General features: G+C 32.8%; 1 protein-coding gene across 1 annotated transcript; it reads left to right on the plus strand.

The window, feature by feature from the left end:
* Nucleotides 1-514: 514 nt before the first annotated feature.
* Nucleotides 515-17,354, plus strand: LOC130657671 (serine/threonine-protein kinase D1-like). The gene is made up of 18 exons (XM_057460679.1): nt 515-841; nt 4,642-4,780; nt 5,302-5,436; nt 5,567-5,889; nt 10,361-10,397; nt 10,566-10,646; nt 11,292-11,536; nt 12,056-12,133; nt 12,213-12,548; nt 12,676-12,748; nt 12,839-12,945; nt 13,185-13,241; nt 13,824-13,928; nt 14,361-14,468; nt 14,796-14,956; nt 15,084-15,190; nt 15,360-15,445; nt 15,975-17,354. Exons 1-18 carry the CDS (start codon nt 563-565, stop codon nt 16,167-16,169), a joined length of 2,652 nt encoding a protein of 883 aa, XP_057316662.1. The 5' UTR covers nt 515-562; the 3' UTR covers nt 16,170-17,354.
* Nucleotides 17,355-18,603: the final 1,249 nt, after the last annotated feature.

The following is an 18,603-nucleotide window of genomic DNA, read 5'->3' on the forward strand; positions in this document are numbered from 1 at the left end:
TGCTGTATACTCGTTTATTAACATAAAAGTTGTTTTAAGATGATTTTAAAAACAATTAAATTTGAACATACGTGCCCCCGTATTTTTAATGTTTTTGGCTACCTATTAGGGTCGACTCTGCTAGTCAGTTTTAAGTACGGTAAAAAATTATAGCGGCCCTATTTAAGTAAGGCAAGTGGAACATTTTGACTGTTCAGAATGATACGACGTCCTGAAGATCACAGGATAATTATTTCTTGCATATTATGTATTGATCTCTATGAAATTTTAACTTCCTTTCTTTTGTGAAAATCTTTATGTCTTATTTCTCTTCAGTTCCACTCCTCTCATTTGTTTGCGAATTATTAATTTTAGTTAGCTATGGCTACTATTTATTTGTGATATATTTTTAAAACTGGTGGGGAGTTGTTTATTTAAGTGATATTGTGTGATGTAACGGTGTGAATTAGAGTAAATGTTTTTAATAAAATTTTCACATAATAATGAATCATACAAAGAAAATGATCAGTAGTGTATTTTTGAGACTCAGAAATCAAAACTTTTGTGTCTTAATTTTTGGTGTATGTTGTTTTGTTGTTTGGTGTTTGTTGTTTTCTATGTTCGGATAAAAATGTTGTTGTCTTACAATTATATTGGCGATAATCTTAAATGCATAGATAACAACTCAATGAGTTCAGTTAGAGTTGGTAGCACTGAAAGTTCAGATGCAATGTCTATCTCTTCAATTGGAGAAGGGAGGGAACTGGTGTTTCAATTTGGAATGGAAAGAGACACAGTTATTTTTGAAGGAAAAGATATGGAATCTCTTCGAGAATTAGCTGGTGCCTTTATTGAAAGCAAGGTAGTTACTATTATTACATTTTTCCATAATTTTTTATGTGTCTAACTTAATGAAAACATATGTCTTATTACGTATTACTGCACGTCTTATGCTCAAAGGTTGTCTGACATCGTAACATTGTAATCAAGCCTTTGAATGCAAAAAAAGAATTTACCGTTGTTTATATATTTTTGCTTACATGAAAAATAACAGTATATATAGCTAAATTGATTAAGTAGAAAAGTTCTAATAATATAGTTGGGATAGTCGCATATAGCCATATTTTATATATATTGTTAGAAAATATGGCTAAATTTTAACTATTTTGACTTCACTTCAAGCAACAATTACATACAACATTGATTAGCAGAATTCGCAAATCACCCATGTTGCATTTGCTAAAATCAAGCTGTATTGATTTCCCTCAAATTTTTCAAATGTTTCACATGTTTTACACAAAGAAATTTTCACATCATTAAAACAGTTTCATTATTCTGCATGGATGGCATTTTTTTGACGATACTTTTTGTTTTTTGTTTCGAAAAAAGAAATTGGAAACATAAACAATTAAAATTAAAGTCAATTTTTTATTTTAAGAATTTTCAGAATTTATTTATTAACCATGATGCAAACAAAACTCAAAAATGCTTCATGTAACATGCAGAAAGAAGACAGTATTTTTAAATAGTATCATTTTGATCTTTAAGTATGCTGCATTGTTCAAACAAACATGTGACATGTGACTTTTTTATTAAAAGTGAAATCTATGTCTCTGTTGACACCATAATTTCAGATAATAACATCCAACTTGTACTGTCAAGGTATACAGAACGCAATATATTCTTGTTTGTGGTATGTATTCACTGCTTTGTACAAGCCATTTATCATAGTGTCTGCAAGATCAGGGAAGTCAGCCAAAGGTCAGAAAATTCACATAACAAATCAGAAAAAAGTTGGCAGCCTACATTATTATTAGCTCTGTAAAAATTGTAAAAAAAGATATATCTTTTAGAAAGATTACTTTTCAAGTCTAAACAACAACACAAAATAGAAAAAGCATTGAACACAAACAGAGTATAAAATTGTTTAATAAGTTAAAAGCATTAAAAGCTTCCATGGAGAATCGGTGCATCCATGTAGCTAGCCTCTATTTAACGTAAAGCCCAATAGTGTTTATGGATAGAAAGATTTATACTTTATTAATCAAAACAGACCAGAACTTAACAGTGGCTGTAAAATCACTATCTAATACAATCATTTTTGTTAGTATATGTACACTGGCCTATAAAGCTGCAGCTTTCTTTTACTAGTGAAAAGTATAAAGATTTCTTTTTGGAAGTTTAGATCTGTTATAAGCAATATTTTGTCTATGTTTTTAATATTATGTGATAAAACAATATTTTTTTGATCTTGATATATATATATATATCAAGTATTTATTACCTTTTCCACCATCATTTAGTAACATGTCACATTGCTGTTATAAAGTTCATTTAGGTTTTGACAAGATGTGACATGTTTTGAGCTACCTGAATATAAAATCTGCAGTGTCACCTTGTCATGTATTCCTGTACTGAGTAAATTTAGATATATGCATATCAAGACATTTTGGAAAAGAGCTCAAACTAGAGCAGATAGGTGAAGTTAAACAACATGACACGTCAGATATATAGTATAATAGTTGTGATATCTATCACTTATTTTGTAACTCCTTTACATTGAGCACTGTTTTCGAACATTTAAAAATAATATTCTAACTGAATATATATCCCGGTCACTTATTGTATGTAAATCAATCTTTTTGTTTTAGTGTTTTTTTAATATGGAATAAACCACTTAGCAGAAAATTTTGCAGTGGATTTCTGCCTGGTTTATTAAGTTAGTTTAATTTGTGTATAAAATGTGTCCACATCATTATTACATAATATTTAAAAACAGTAGCAACAAAAAAGTTTGTTTATAAACAGTCTTTTATGAAAGTTATTGTTAAACACTGCTTTATGAAACACAAAAACAATTTTTTAAACTTATTAAATTAACTTCATAAAACTTTAGATAACTAAAAAGTTGACAAGGAACCATTGTAATTTTTATTGGAGAAACAAACTGAATTTTTAACCCTTTAAACAAAGTAGTTCTGTTCACCCACGACAACACTAGACTGATGCTGACCATGAGCTGTAGTAAAATCCAACAAAAAACGAGCCCATCTTAAAATTCTGTTGACTAAAATGTCAGAGAAAATTTACCCTTAGCAAGATTACAGACACAGTTTGTCATTTTATCTTTCTAAAGCAGAATTAGGGAAAGAATCAATATATTGTTAATTATAAGCTAATGTTATGAGGTTTTTTAATACACCTGTGGAATGTCGAACAAGAAAGTAATATTGCATTTCACAGTTGGGTGTAAACAAGATACTGTAACTGAATAATTTACGAACTTTTGATATGTATTTTATATAATGCAATAAATGTGATGAATATATTAAGTTAGTGGCATAGAACGTTTGGGGTAAATACAATATTTTTTGGGGTACTGGTAGCATTCTGATGTTTAAAATCACTGGGACGATGGTTTTGTTCATGTGCACATAAAAATTTGACTGTATGTAAAAGCAAACATTAGTGACATCGAAATAACCCAAGTACCCAAATTTTCTTGGCTGACAAATAAAAGTTTTTGTCACTCAGTTTGTTCAACTAATTTTTTAATTTTTTGTTTTTATATCTCTAAATTATATTACAAATTTTTTTCGTAAAACGTGTAAGCCTTATTTCTTGTATATTTTGGTTTTATTTTTAGCATAATTGGGCATAATTACTAAAGTTGTTCTGGCTCTTATCTTTAGTTGGTGTTTTTTTTGTAGTACCATTGCAGCTACTGCACAAATGTATCAAACATGATATAACCGATGATAGAACTTTTTCTTTAAACCTGACCAGCTGGGTTCATAGTTAGCTCAAATCTTGAAGAATCTGTATGCTCAGAAGGAAAGTTAAAGAAATTTTATATATAATATTTTGATGACATGAGAAATGACCTGCTGATACACAAATTTTGTTAAGCTGTTGGATAAAATTTGAAACACTGATAAGAATTTTAAAGTAATAGACACCCTACAGTATCCTTTTCATTAAAGTAAAAGGATACTGTAGGGTTGGCAAACAGCATTGCCTTACAAATGCTCCGCATAGGTGAATATTTATCATAGCACATCCGTATTTCATTCTCAACGGAGAATGCTCCGCAGTCAAGTTCTACTTAGGCCAATGCGTAGCTTAGGTAAAAAATATGCTAGTTGCCCACATTATGGAACAATTAACGTTATGGCCCATAAAGGTTCAGGAAATTGAGAAAATAGGTCATACTGATATTAACAAGAACTATCACAGTGTGAGGTTTTGGATTAACTAAATAACATTGACAAGTTAAAAATAGGTGGATATAATATAAAGGGGCCGTAAAACATTGCTTGTGGGTATAATATGTGAAATTTAGTATTTATTCCAATAATCTTTTGAACAGGATTAATTATCCACATATGCAAGGCTTTTTTTTCAGCCATCGAGAGGTGAGCCTAGAAATTGAGTGCACTAAAATAACAGCAACAAACTTAAAAAATACTTAGAGAACATCAATAATTTGATGTGACATCCAAAAAGTGTCTTGTTTGCTAGAGATATACACCCCTTTCCTGGCCCAGACCTATTGTATCTTTTGCCTGTTGTATCTGCCTGTTTCTACAGGTGCCGTTAGCATATTTTATTTTAGATTAGTGATACCATTCTGCTTTACCAGTTCTAAAATTATCTTTTTAGTATCCACAACAAACTCGACCAGGTATGGTGGAGTCCATTTTGTTATTCAAACATAATTATGTTTCTCCATCACAACTTGAACTAATATCTTCAGTTGATTCACTAAGCAAGGAGGATACCATAGAAGTTGTTTTGAAAGGTAAGTTGTAAAAAAAGAGTATTTCACAATTTACAACAACTGTTAACATTTTCCTTTTTGAAAAAAATTTCTAATAGCAATTAAGACTAAAGGATCTGTTTCTTTCATCAATGTAGATGTCTTTTAAACAACCTCTGTGGTAAATCTTTTTTTTTATTTACATGTTTTAAAGATTGATTAGAGGGCTTTCATTTCAGATTAATTAGGATGTTTAATCAATGATCACGGTCAATGATTAAAGTTAAATGTAAACAAATCTAAATTAGGGCTTGTAACGGTTATTTTCTTAAAAAACTATTCAGTAGTGTCACAGAGTTTTCAATAAGCAAGTTTTGTCTTCAAGATTGTTTTAAAGCCACCCTTGTATCATTTACGTTGGATTTCCATAAAGCTTTAAAGTTAAGGCTAATTATGTTTTGATCTGTAAAAGAAATAGACACCAAATCTTTAATTCTATAAGTCATTTTATGTTGTTTATTCAAGAGAGAGCTCTGCTTACACTTACTGTTATTACTCTTTAGCAACCTACACTGCAATCGATTTGTCTGATATAAGACCACACATGTTGTATGTCCACTCATACAAGTCTCCTACTTTCTGTGATTACTGTGCAGTCATGTTGTTTGGGTTAGTGAGACAAGGACTTAAATGTGATGGTAAGTTTTTAGTTTCTACACACATTGAATGACTAATGTGGTTTATCTGTTTTCTGATTTTTAAAAGGTGTTTTTTAGCAAAAGATAATAAACAAAAGGATACTTTATGCGTCAAATGTTTTCTTTTCAGGCTGTGGTGGTAATTATCATAAGAGATGTGCATTCAAGATACCAAACAACTGTTCTGGGGATCGTTGCTCTGTGAATGGATCAACAGCATCATTGTTACCTAGAAGAGTCTCAGAGCAGCTAAGTGTATCATCAGGGGAATCACTGATTAGCAGTAATTACAGTTTTCACAATTCAGTATCGAAAGAAAGACGGGCGACCTGGAGTGGAAATGCTGGAAGACCAGCAGAACTTGATCGTCTGGTGAATCGATTGGAAATTCCTCATACCTTCGTTGTGCACTCCTACAAACGCCCAACAGTTTGTCATGTGTGTAGGAAACTGGTGAGTAGTTCTTATGGTCAAAATCATAAAAAATATATTATAGTTTTTGTATAAAAAGCAGTACCACAAATAACTCCTAGCAGAATCTGAGATCTAAGATCAACTCTGGAGAAAAGAAAGAGGAAAGGAAGCACAACTAAAATTTCATGCCTATATAAATCTGTTCAATTTCTCTTTGGTATACAGTTTCATGAATTATAGGTGCTAGATGCTTCTCTTAACCTAAATCAAAGGGTTCCAATCAAAAAGTTTGCAAAGTGTAAATGTCACTTGGTGACAGTCAATAAACAAATGCATGAAAATAGTTTTTGAAAAAATTGAAGTTAAAAGATTGAAACATGTTTATATTTGGTAGATTGATCATATCCTTTGTCTCAACAGTAGTAGTAGTAGTAGTTCCTAATAGTCCTTTTAATAAAAAAACAAAAGTGCCTCAGCTTACTCTTTCTGGTCGATTTCCACGTATGCAATTTTATGAAAAAAGAAAATTCATCAATTTTGCACCTAGCATAGTTTATTTCTCTTCTGATGAGACAAGTTTATCTCGCCATTTTTGTTCCAAAAAGAGCCAAATTTTCCTGTGTGGTTGGTAAATAGAGGCAGATGTTGTTCACAACCCACCTATGCTTTCACGAAATGAAAGTACACTTCTTATGCTTTCACGAAATGAAAGTACACTTCTTAAGGTGAATGAAGTTCTAAAAAACACAGTACAAGAAAATACACTTAATGTGCGCAGAAACGTAGTGGGTATATATGTCTACAAATGATACAAAAATTTTCTTAGATAAGTCAAAATTTTCATGAGGTAAACTTTTTCGAGGGCATTGAGATTATTAGAGTGTAAAGGGTGTTTATGTATTAAGTGATGCAGGTGCCTATGTTGCAGCTTGAAAAGCAATCATTTACGCCATAGTATTTTTCTTGTGACCTTAATTAAAAAATGTGTCTGAAGTTAAGTTTGCTATATGCTTTTAAATTTTTGAGTATATTTAACTCTTCAAAGATGTCTGTTTTTGATATCCACCATACTCTTCTTAAATAATTGGAGAACATATTTAAAAATAAGTTGAAGTTAAAAATAATCTGCAGTACAATATGATTTTGAATATAAAGAAATAAAATGATCTGAAAAAAAGTTTTTTTCTTAAATTTTTCTCTCTATTTTTTAACAGTCAACAATGATAAAAATATTTTTTCACAAGGCTTTACGTTACATAGTACCATCAGGTATACACAATAATTAAAAATAATCTACTTTTTATACATCATTAATATACCATAATTATCGAAATAAAAAATGCATGCAAGGATAAAACTTTCCTTCAGAGATAGAATAAATAAAAACCAATAATGAGATAAAGAGTTTCATGTGCACAACAGATGCAATATTTTTACTCAAACAGCTTCAGGAAAAGTATTTAGGAAAGAGAAAGAATCTCTATTTTGCCTTTGTAGATTTAGAGAAAGCTTTTGATAGAGTGCTACGTAAAGTTATTTGGTGGGCTATGAGAAAATTAGGTGTGGATGAGTGGCTAGTTATAATGGTACACAGTCTACGTACAGCAATGCTAGAAGTCGTGTCAGGATTAACGATTCACTTAGTGATGAATTTAGTGTAAATGTTGGTGTACATTGTTAATTGATTCTTACCTTGATGAGGTAACTTGAAGGCTTCACCAGTCTCTAATACTATTGTATTGGTTACTGAAAGATAACAACAGAATTAACACAAATCGCAATATCAACATACATCAGGGTTCTGTACTTAGTCCTTTGTTGTTGGTTCTAGTCTTAGAAGCGCTGTCGATGGAGTTCAGAACATTTTGTTGTCCATGGGAGTTATTGTATGCAGATAATTTGGTTCTCATAGCAGAGTCGATGGAAAAATTAGTTGAAAAGTTTGAGAAGTGGAAGAAAGGACTAGAAGAGAAAGGGCTAAGGGTGAACACAGCAAAGTCTAAAGTCATGATCAGTAGCATTGCAGCCAAGTGTGACCTTTTCGTTAGAAAGTGGTCTTATGGAGTTTGCAGGAAAGGGGCTGGTAGTAACTCAGTTTTTGTCAGACTTGCAAGCATTGGGTACATAAGAAGTGGAGTAGTATTGGTGAAGGTTAAGAGCTGACATTTTTTGTATGCAAGCTTTGCAAAGGTGAGATTATAGAGAATGAAGTATTTCCAGCTTCAATGATGTACAACAGTGGCTCGTTAGAGATAGTTGAGAACTTCTGTTACTTGGGTGATATGTTGGGCAGTGAAGGGGGTGTTGGAAGAAGTGTTACTTGCAGGATAGGTTCTGCTTGGAAAAAGTTAAGAGAGTTACTTCCTTTGTTGACTAGAAGAGTCTTGTCAATTGAGTTAAAAGGTAGGTTGTATGAGACCTGTGTAGGAAGTGTTATGTTGTACGGTAGTGAGACATGGGCAGTAAAGCAGGAAGATCTTGACCGTTTAGAAAGGAATGATGTGAAAATGTTTAGGTGGATGTGTAACGCCAATCTGAGAAACAGAAAGAATTCAGATGAGCTAAGAAGCAGGCTAAGTATCGGTAGAATTAAAGATGTTGTCTAGATAAGAAGATTGAATTGGCTTTGGCACTTAAAAAGAATGGAGGGGGATAATTGGGTAAGAAAGTGTAGAGACTTGATAGTTCCTGGGGCAAAGCCCAGAGGCAGACCGAGAAGGACTTGGCAGGAGGTTATAAGGACAGATTTGATAGAGGAAGTTGAGTTTAGATCTAACACAGTCTAGATCAGATTGAAAGAGGGTCATTAATATACCCCGTCCAACCCATGCTAGCATGGAAAACGGACGTTGAGCCGAGAATGATGATGATGATGACCATACCTAAATAAATTTAAACTTTTAGTATCCTTTTAGTCGTTAAGGGATGGATTAGAAGATGCAATAAAAAACGCTGTAGGAGCTCTGCTTAAAATTTTCCAATCAAATACATGATCCATGTTCAAATCGAATGCCTTGATGGTTCTGGTCTTTTATTATTACTGATGTGTTCTTTCAAACAGAGTGAAGCATTATGCTTTGTCTCTATAATATTAGCCGCATCACAATAACATACACCTTGTATATGGTATTGGTTGGATTAAAGCGTTCTTTATTGCAAAATAACGATCTTAGCTTAGTGTTTTTTCAAAAATATACAACATCAACTTTAAAGTTGTAAAAACTCTGAAACGTTGTTACCACATTTCCAACTGCTTTTTCATTTTCCATGCAAAATGTTAATTTGAACCTCTCTAAATAAAATAAAGGTTTAACTTGGTCTTCTTTAAATAACTTGAAATCTTTGATTTGTGCCTTATATACTTTGATTTAGTTTTCTCTTCTTTAATGTCAATGTAACTTCCAATTCTGAAAGATCTGTTCAGTTCTCATTTGATAACGTTTTTTTTATTGCAATGGTACTTTGCACGACCATTGAAACATTAATTTTGTTTCTTTAATATCGACACTACATTAAGAAGAACCATTTTATAGTCAATTGATTTTCGTATCAAGAAAGCGTTTATGATTAATTTGAACAGTTAGTTTAAAATTTGGGTGAAAGTTGTTTAGAGCATGAAATAATTTGTCATGGACATTTTTTTTCCGTCTTGTATAATGTTCTACATAACATTTGTAGAATGAAAGAGCTAATGGCTTAACTATATTTTGCTCCATTTTATTCATGAAGCAACCAGTGACTGAGAGAAGACCACCCATCAAAACACCATCGGTTTGTTTATATAACTTTGCACTTAAAGTGAATATACATTTTACACAGGATTTTAAAACAAGAATTCTGTTTAAACAAGCTAAAAAACTAAAAAAGCAGAAAACATATAGTTTTGTGTTTTTTCTGAAAACGCAACAAAGTTCAAGCAAGCTCTTGGCAAGTTTCAATATTATAAAGACAAAGATGTATAATTTATGTTTTTTCTTGTTGCGATATAATAAATTAATCAGGCAAAAAAACTATGTGAAAAACATTGCTTCAAGTGATTTTATGAGGAGGATAAAGTACAGTAAATTCGTGTGGACATGTTTCCATATACTACGTGACGAAAAAACAACCTGCTACAACACAATGATTTAATCACAGGATTAAAAATGTCACCAGAGTTTGGGTTGAAAAAAATTAAGCACAGTATTTATCAAAAAGTTCACTCTCGTTAAAATTGAAAAGATACAAATATTGAATTTTGAAACATGCCTTAATTAAACCATACTGTGTAAACACAGATGGAACAATTTAAATCATGCATTGAATTGTTGCCCAAAACCAAACATGTATAGCTGGCAATTTTTTTCTCCATAAGTCGAAAAGTATACTTGATTGTTTTACAACTGTTATTTCATGTGCTGACTATTTTAGAATGATTGCTGGGTGGTACATTTGACCCGTTACTAAGAATTTTTTAATTAAGGATAAAGATTGATATCTCCTCCCACATCATATTCATATTTTTGTTTAGCTACGTGGTATATTTCGACAAGGATTTCAGTGCAAAGGTATGGATCAAAAAACAAATTCAAAATTTTTCAATAATTTCAACATTTTTTTCAATTCAGTTTAGTTTATTTTCTGCCACTATGTATCTTCCTTCTTTCTGCATTTTTGGGCATATAAAGTAATTATAGACACCATTCTCATTGTGTTTTTCTTTTTTTTAATTTTAGACTGCAAATTTAATTCACACAGAAAATGTGTAGAGAGAGCTCCGAGAAACTGTCTTGGTGAAATGAGTGTTGCAGAAAGAGGTACTTCATTACTTTATGTTATTAACAATTAGTTGCCTGCACTTTAAAAAATGTTATTTAAATGTAGCCGGGCTTTGCTTTGAATGCCAGCAGTGGAGTAGAAACGAGTGCATTTTTAAACATTGACTGCTTGGTATAAAGAGATAAGATACAGTTTTAATATTGCGTATAATCCAAGTATCCTGTGGAAAAAATCACGAGAATTTACCTATATTGTATACATATTTCCACATTGATGTGTTTTGCATTCTTGTTTGCCTGTGAGCATGAAGTAATTTTTTGCTGTGCGGGTGTTTTTATGAAGCTGTGGGGCAATCTTTTTAGGCACACACACAGCATACAGTAATAGAAAAGTAGATGAAATTAATTTTAGTGAGTGACTTGAAAACGTAACTCATGACAAAGTGGAGTGACTTGAAAACATAACTCATGACAAAGTGGATACAAATGCTTGTAGTGGATAAGAAATTTTTTTCACTTTTTTTGTGAAGCGTCCGTAGAATCTATAGTTTTTTTAGGTCAGCTTCATAACAATATGACACAACGTACAGTTAGCCCGTGATTCCAAAGCAACTACGTTAGTTTACATTTTTTCCTCATTGAATTTTCGGATACATGTAATATTATTATTTTCTTCCCCACTAGGTGATTCGGTCTCAGATGAAACGGAAACAACAAGTGACCTTGACAGTTTGAGCCAAGACTTGGAAGAAGAGCCCAGTGGTGAAGTTACAAGTCCGACGATGGAGCTTGAGAACGAATTATCTGAGTCAATAAGCAACCAAATTCCTCTTCAAAGAATCGCCATGTCTGTGCGCAAGAAAAGACACAGAGGGTCGAAAATCTTGAAAGCTGGATGGATGATACATTACACCAATAAGGATAAAACAGTGAGTTACTTATGGCTGTGAAACTTTAGCAAGACAGTTGATGTGAGAATTGAAAAAGACTAAGTGTTATTTTCCTTTAAAGTAACAACCTCTTTTAAGTAATAATTCAATATTTTTGGTTGTTTCTCCAAACCTTCTTTTATGCCTAGATTGTTTATGCGACCCTCCTTGAAAAAGATAGTGTTATGTTCCTTTGAAGTTTACCAACCTCTTTATATTAATAAATTATATTTCTTGTGTTTTTTCCATACCTCCTTTTGGTTGAAGAAAGTCTATGCCTGGATTGTGTATGCGAACCTCTTTTTATTTAAAGACAAGGCCTGGCCTGTTTCTCTTTGTGAACTTCTTTGTGTTAAAACAGTTTATTCCCCATCTCATTTTACCAGCCTTGCGTTGACGTAGTGCATGCCTCAAGAGTTTATGTGACCCTATTTGTTGCTAAGAAGGTTCATTCGTTTTTGTTTTTCGCAAAGTTTTTAGTGGTTCACTAAATGTATTGTTAATGTTTTTTTTTTATAGAAACAACTTCATTATTGGAGGTTGGATACAAAAAGTATATATTTGTATAAAGTGGACACAGATAAAGAATATGATAAAGTATGTAGCAATCCTTCATATTTCTTCACACCATTGTGTTGGCGTAAAAAAGCTATGCAATCTATGGTACTTTGTTTAGGAAATTCAACTCTCAGACATCCTTTCAATTGACTCCAATCTTGAACCCATGGGAAGTCGACACGGTCGCAACCCTTACCTTTTCACTTTAAAAACAAACGACCAAACCTTATATTGCGGAGAACGAGACGATTTCGATGACAATGGAGCCATCATACCTGCTAGTCCGAAGAGTGGCAAGGGTACTAGAATTGCTATCTCCTGGGCTGACGAAATTAAGTCTGCTTACCAACCAGTGTCTGTTACAAAAGAGGACACCATGATGATTCGTGCAAAACAGAAAGAAGAAATTGTGGAAGAAAATACAGAAGAAGCATTCGAAGAGGCCAACGAAAAGGTAAGCTGGCCAGATCATGTATGAGCCTTCTTGTGTTTAGTAAAATCAACTTCAATCTTAAATTTAAAGAGGTGTTGTTGTTTGTTAAAGTAGAATTTTAATCAAAGGAAAACGTATTTGTTTTTAGGATATCAGCCAAGTGTATCAAGTTTTCCCCGATGAAATATTAGGGTCGGGTCAATTTGGTGTTGTGTATGGAGGTACCTAGCTTAACTTTTTCTTGTGTCCAACTTTTATTTATAAATGGCTATCTTTGTTACCAGTTGTATTGCATGCAATCTTCTTCGTAGGTGTGCACAGAAAAACTGGCAAAGAAGTAGCGGTAAAGGTTATTGATAAATTTCGCTTTCCCACCAAGGAAGAGAGGGCATTGAAAAATGAAGTGACGATATTACAGGTATGAACGAAACAGATAGTAATTAAAAAAGTTATTTTAATTTTTAGTCCTTCATCCACATCCCTTCATGACTCTTCCAGTGAATGTCTTGTCAATTTCTGAAAAGCTTGGTGTACGCTGGTTTCTATGACTGATCCAATACATTAAAAATTGTTTTATTTTGTTTTGAAAAGTGCGAAGAGGCCTGCAACGGTTTGCAATTAATGATTCCAATCTATTTCTCTGCTTTTCTATCACAGACTATCAACCATCCCGCAGTTGTTAATTTAGAACGAATGTTTGAAACTCCAGAAAGAGTAAGTATCGTTTGTACATAACTTTGTATCAACATTCACAACTGGAACCTGTTAATGGCGTTAAAAAAATTTTCTATTTTGCCATTTTTTTTGCCGTAGAGGCTATCACTTATCAGATTATACTTTAAAGGAAGAAACTTTCGCAATTTCGCTATTTTTTGGTCTTTATCGCGAAACTTAGACCTCGCAAAAGTTAATTCTCCCATTTTTTATTTTATTCTCTAATTTTTTTTGTGAGATTAAAAAAAATTCCTTTAAATTCCTTTCATCCTTGTTTTTATCGCTAACCAACTTTTTAAATCGATTTAAAATAGCGAGTTTTTTTTTATCTCTAAACACTCCTGAAGCAATCACGCCTTTCAGGAAAATCAGTTTTTTTTGTTTTGCTTTTTGAATCGCGAAGTTTCTTCCTTTCAAGTGGAGTAACTTTCTTCTACTTTGTTTTTTTTTGCGTGTTTGAGAAATGTTTATACATCAGGTAAAACTAGGCATCATCATTATGTTCCAAAGAAGCTTGAAAATAAAAAGCAAAAGTCGTGACAGAAATTTCATGTTTTTAAAAAATACTGTTTCTATATTTAGATATTCGTGGTTATGCAGAAAATGAGAGGCGACATGTTGGAGATGATTTTAAATAGTCCAAAAGGACGCTTGTCAGAAAGACAAACAAAATTCATGGTGCACCAGGTAGGGCATGCTTAATGTAATGTTTTACATACATGTTAATACAAACTTAAGCTGTTATATGCGTGTGTAACATTCCTGTGACGGTGTGCGCTGTTAATGCGTCACAAAACCTAACTTCTAAATGTTGGTTGGTGCTAATGGCTTAAAGCATTCTGTTACCTCCCAATCCACTGTGCCCCAAGTGAGAAGTGATTGACATTTTGGTTTTTAAACTATTTTTGTACGTGTTACCTGGGGTCGCTAGGATCCTTTGGGTCTTGTTTTTATCTCATAGTGCTTGATATCTGTATATCAGTAAAAGAGCTCTCTGCGAATATAAAGTTTACGAAAACAAAGAATGTGCCAGTTCAAACTTACCCTCATTCTACTCCCATTCTTTACTTGAAGTTTTGCAGTTTTGGGCTTGTTTTTAATTTCACGTTTCTTTTTCAGATTTTAGTAGCGCTGCAATTTCTACACAATCTTAATATTGTGCATTGTGATTTGAAGCCAGAGAATGTTTTATTATCAGGAGTCTCATCGAAAAACGGACTGGAGCAGGTAATTATGTAGTCCCTTAAAAGGTTAAGTTGACCAAAGGACAATCGGGTTATTCGAATCCCCCATTTTTTAAAACCGTTTTAAGAATCCCTTTTAAAGAATAACGTTGGAAAATAAGAACTTACTTCTTAAAAATGTAATTATTTTTCTTTCCAATAAATATTACCTTCAGCGTATTAGCGTTTCTCAGTTAATCTAACCCTTTAGAAAAAAATTCGATTTTGGTCCAGGGGGAATTCGATAAATCGGGGTTGAACTGTAATTGAATCCTAGACCGAGCCTTTATTTGCTTGTGTTGTCTTTATGTCATGGTTTCACTTACCTTAGATAAAACTCTGTGATTTTGGTTTCGCAAGAATTATAGGACGTGAGTCCTTCCGACGTTCTGTTGTTGGCACGCCTGCATATCTGGCGCCAGAAGTGTTAAATAACAAAAAATACAACCGCACATTAGATATGTGGTCTGTTGGAGTCATTATTTACGTGAGGTACGGGTTTAATTTTTAAAACAAAAAACAAACAACGCTTATAATAATAAGCATAATTTTGATTTACTGTGTTGCGTGAAAAACAGTATCAAAATCGCAGTTATATTTATGTTTTCCCGTTACATAGCGTGAGTGGCACGTTCCCTTTCAATGAGGAAGAAGAAATTGCAGACCAGATAAAGAATGCTGCTTTTATGTATCCGCCAAATCCTTGGGCGGAGATCTCACCTGAAAGTAAGTAAAAAGACGAGAAAATGTTCCTTTTTTCTCTTTTTGAAGTTTTACCTGCCGTTTGCGTAGGTGGGTGGGTTTTTTATTCCTGGAATTTGGACTAATTTGATTTGATTCCTTTTATTTTTCATTTTGCATTCTTCAATTTTTTTGTTTTCTTTCCTTCGTTAAGCTCGCGACTTAATCGACAAGTTATTGCAAGTTAGAAAGAACAATCGTCTTTCATGTCAACAAGCTCTCCTCCACGTGTGGATGCAAGTAAGTAATTAGTATGCGTGTCTTCCCATACAGTGAGGGAGTATCTGCGGATGTGGATTTTATTGGCTGATTAATTTTCTAAGTTAAAACATCAGGGAAATAAAAAACAAGAGGATATCCTGTAACCTGTAGTTCTCAAATCTTTTCTTACATCAGGAAAATTAAAAAACAAATTTTTCTGCTCAAGATAATGCTATCTAATCGTGTTCGTTGGAAATTGTAGCAGTTTTTACAATCTTAAGCTACGTTCTTGTTACAATTATTAAAATGTAAAGGGATTTGTATTTCAACATTCCTGTTTTACTAAGGGATATTTAACAAGTAGTACAACCAATGCATGTGACAAGGATCTATATATCTTTAATTCATTCGTTATTGCAGGGGTGGTTCAAAGGCACACAAAACACTTCATAACTTGACTTCTCATGATTTGTGTTTAATATAGGAGTATAGCTTTGAAGTGAACCGATGTTTGGGTTGATGTTTTTAACACAATCTGTTTTGTTTTTTCAACACAATCTTTCTTTAGGATTTCAACACCTACCTCGAGCTGCGCAGTTTGGAAGCAGCAGTAGGGGAAAGATACCTTACACACGAAAGTGACGACCAAGCATGGGCACGATTTATTCAGTCCCAGGGAGCGCCATTCCAAAACTCGATCCCGGAAGAATTAAAAGCGGATCTTACTAAACGCTTCAATTCGAACGACATTAGTTTTCTGTGAAATGTTATCCCCTCTTTTTTTTAGCAACTTCACATTTTTCAAACATCGTGAAGTGAGTTTTAACACGTTTATGTTAATATCTGCCACCAGGAACATGAAGCTGTTGTTTTTAGCTTGATTTATATGACAACAAATTATAAAAACATCAAATCGTCTGGTCTAGTCAGAGTGATCGAGATCAATGTTGAGTGTGCGATAAAGAAAGGACCAGACCAGAACTCACAACGACCATATTATTATTCGATTTGGTCCGATGTGTGATACTAAAAGTGGATTAATTTTTCTTGAATGATTTTCTATACATATCACATGACCATATTACGTGATCATGTCACATGATCATGTTACCTGGTGAAGTTTTTGTTATATCTCGCTTCGATTTTTACCTTTGTTTTTGAGTAGGAAAAACCAGGGTTATACATATATATATATAGGAAGTTTTTCTTATTACGTTTTAAACAACATTAAGTTGTATCATTAATACACGTATCCATCCGATTTTTTATTTATATTTCAATTTTTTTATTAATTTAAAAACAAAATAATATTTTAACACTTTTTAATTCACGGAGAATTCATGTGCTCTATTTCAAGCAACACTCCATCGTCGTGTTTTGATTTGCTTTTACAAAGAATGGATTTTCACTGAGAAATTTTGTGCACAAACGCCAGGAATGAACGGATTTGATAGTTTTCGCCCATCTTCATTCATAAATTTCTTTTTTTTGGTATAATGGTAGACTTGAAAACTATCTAGTGTACATTCAGCTTAACTTTGGAAATCCTAGAAATCATTTAGTGTATGTTCAGCTAAACTGTGGAAGTTTGTCTGTTGTACATACAGCTTGATTGTGGAAATCTTCAGAATCTTAGAGTGTACATAGAACTTGTGGGAATATAGTAAGGATAAAATCGTCTAGTGTACGTTCTTAACTGCGGAGGTATAGGAACAAGGTTGTGATCTCCTTAATTTTTTAATTTTTTAATTTATCTCAAATTAATTATCCCAGTTATTGTTTAAATTAGGTTTTTTTGTATCCGATTGTAATTTTAACCTCATTGTTGTGGAAACTCTTTATTTTTTTGTTATTGTGTAGCCAGTCTGTTTTTTTATTTAAGCAAGTGGGTTGTTAAAATGTAGAAAGGAAATGAGAAATAAAAACAAACTATTTAGCCTTTTTAATATACCTAACGTCATTCTTTACAACCCCGGTCCCAGGTTTTCTTTTGATATGTAATATATCTGGATGCATTTTATCCTCCTATCAAAGTGTTAAAAATCCTGGAATCGAGGTTGCAGCATTAATTACCTTATTTTCAAATCACGTGGGATTTGTTGGTTTTTTCTTGCGTAGTGGCGGCGGCGGTCGTGAAGTATTGTCAGCAGACTGAATTCGAATCACGATAAATGTGCATTTCACTGGATTCAAAAACTTTCGCGGAATGAAACAGAAACCTGTTGTTGTTTGTCCTGCTTTACTGGGATTAACTGATCATTTTCAGAAAAAAAATGAATATATTTGAATTTAGCATCAAAAAATATGCTGATGGCATGTAAATTTTCAGGTTCATTCAACAAGTACCTCCACTAGCAGTCAAACGAAGTAAAATGACCACATAAATCATTTACCAACCCCTTCCTCAGGACTTGTTAGGCTTTTTATATTTGGACGACAAGAAAAAGCCTAACAAGTCCTGGGGACGAGTTCACCGCACGATTGTATATCACGGTCAAACTCTTGTAAAGATTTAAACTTTATATGCAATCTTGTTCTAATAATCTTCCAATTTTTCAATCTTAATTTCAAAATTAAAAGATTTATTCGTTCTCCTCAAAACTGGCACAGACAAGCTCGTCTTTTGTAGACAAAATAATTGTTCCGGATAAACGTTTTGATATTGAAGTGGATCTTCCGTGATACTCAGAAATAATTAACATGTCTGTTGACCTGAGGCTCATAAAAAATTGAAAATTAAAAATAGCCGGCAGAGACGAAAGAATAAAAATATCCTTTTTATTTGTATGTGGTTTATGTTTTAGGCAGTCAACCGTATTCATATTAGCGGAAGATGAAAGTGCGTAGGGTCACCCTTATTCAACTTGTGGCCTAAGAGATGTAGTCCATTTAGTCAGAATTGTTTTGAAAAGTCATCAGGATTATAAATTTCCGAAAGAAAAAAATAAATATAATTCAACCTAAAAATTAATTGTCTAAAAACAGTCCATTTGTTTCCAAAGTGGAAATGTTTTTTGTGATTTTCACGTAATTAGGACATCTAATCATCCATCATTGGATAATCACTGTTGGTAAACCAAATAAATCTTTTGGCGATCGAACAGCAAAGTAATAAAAAGTACAAGACAATAAAAACGGCGCGAAAATGAAGTTGTTTTATTTTTTCTATTTGGTCGTTATAATAACCATTTGGATTA

Source organism: Hydractinia symbiolongicarpus, chromosome 9, assembly GCF_029227915.1.
Source record: "Hydractinia symbiolongicarpus strain clone_291-10 chromosome 9, HSymV2.1, whole genome shotgun sequence".
Taxonomy (NCBI): Eukaryota; Metazoa; Cnidaria; class Hydrozoa; order Anthoathecata; family Hydractiniidae; genus Hydractinia; species Hydractinia symbiolongicarpus.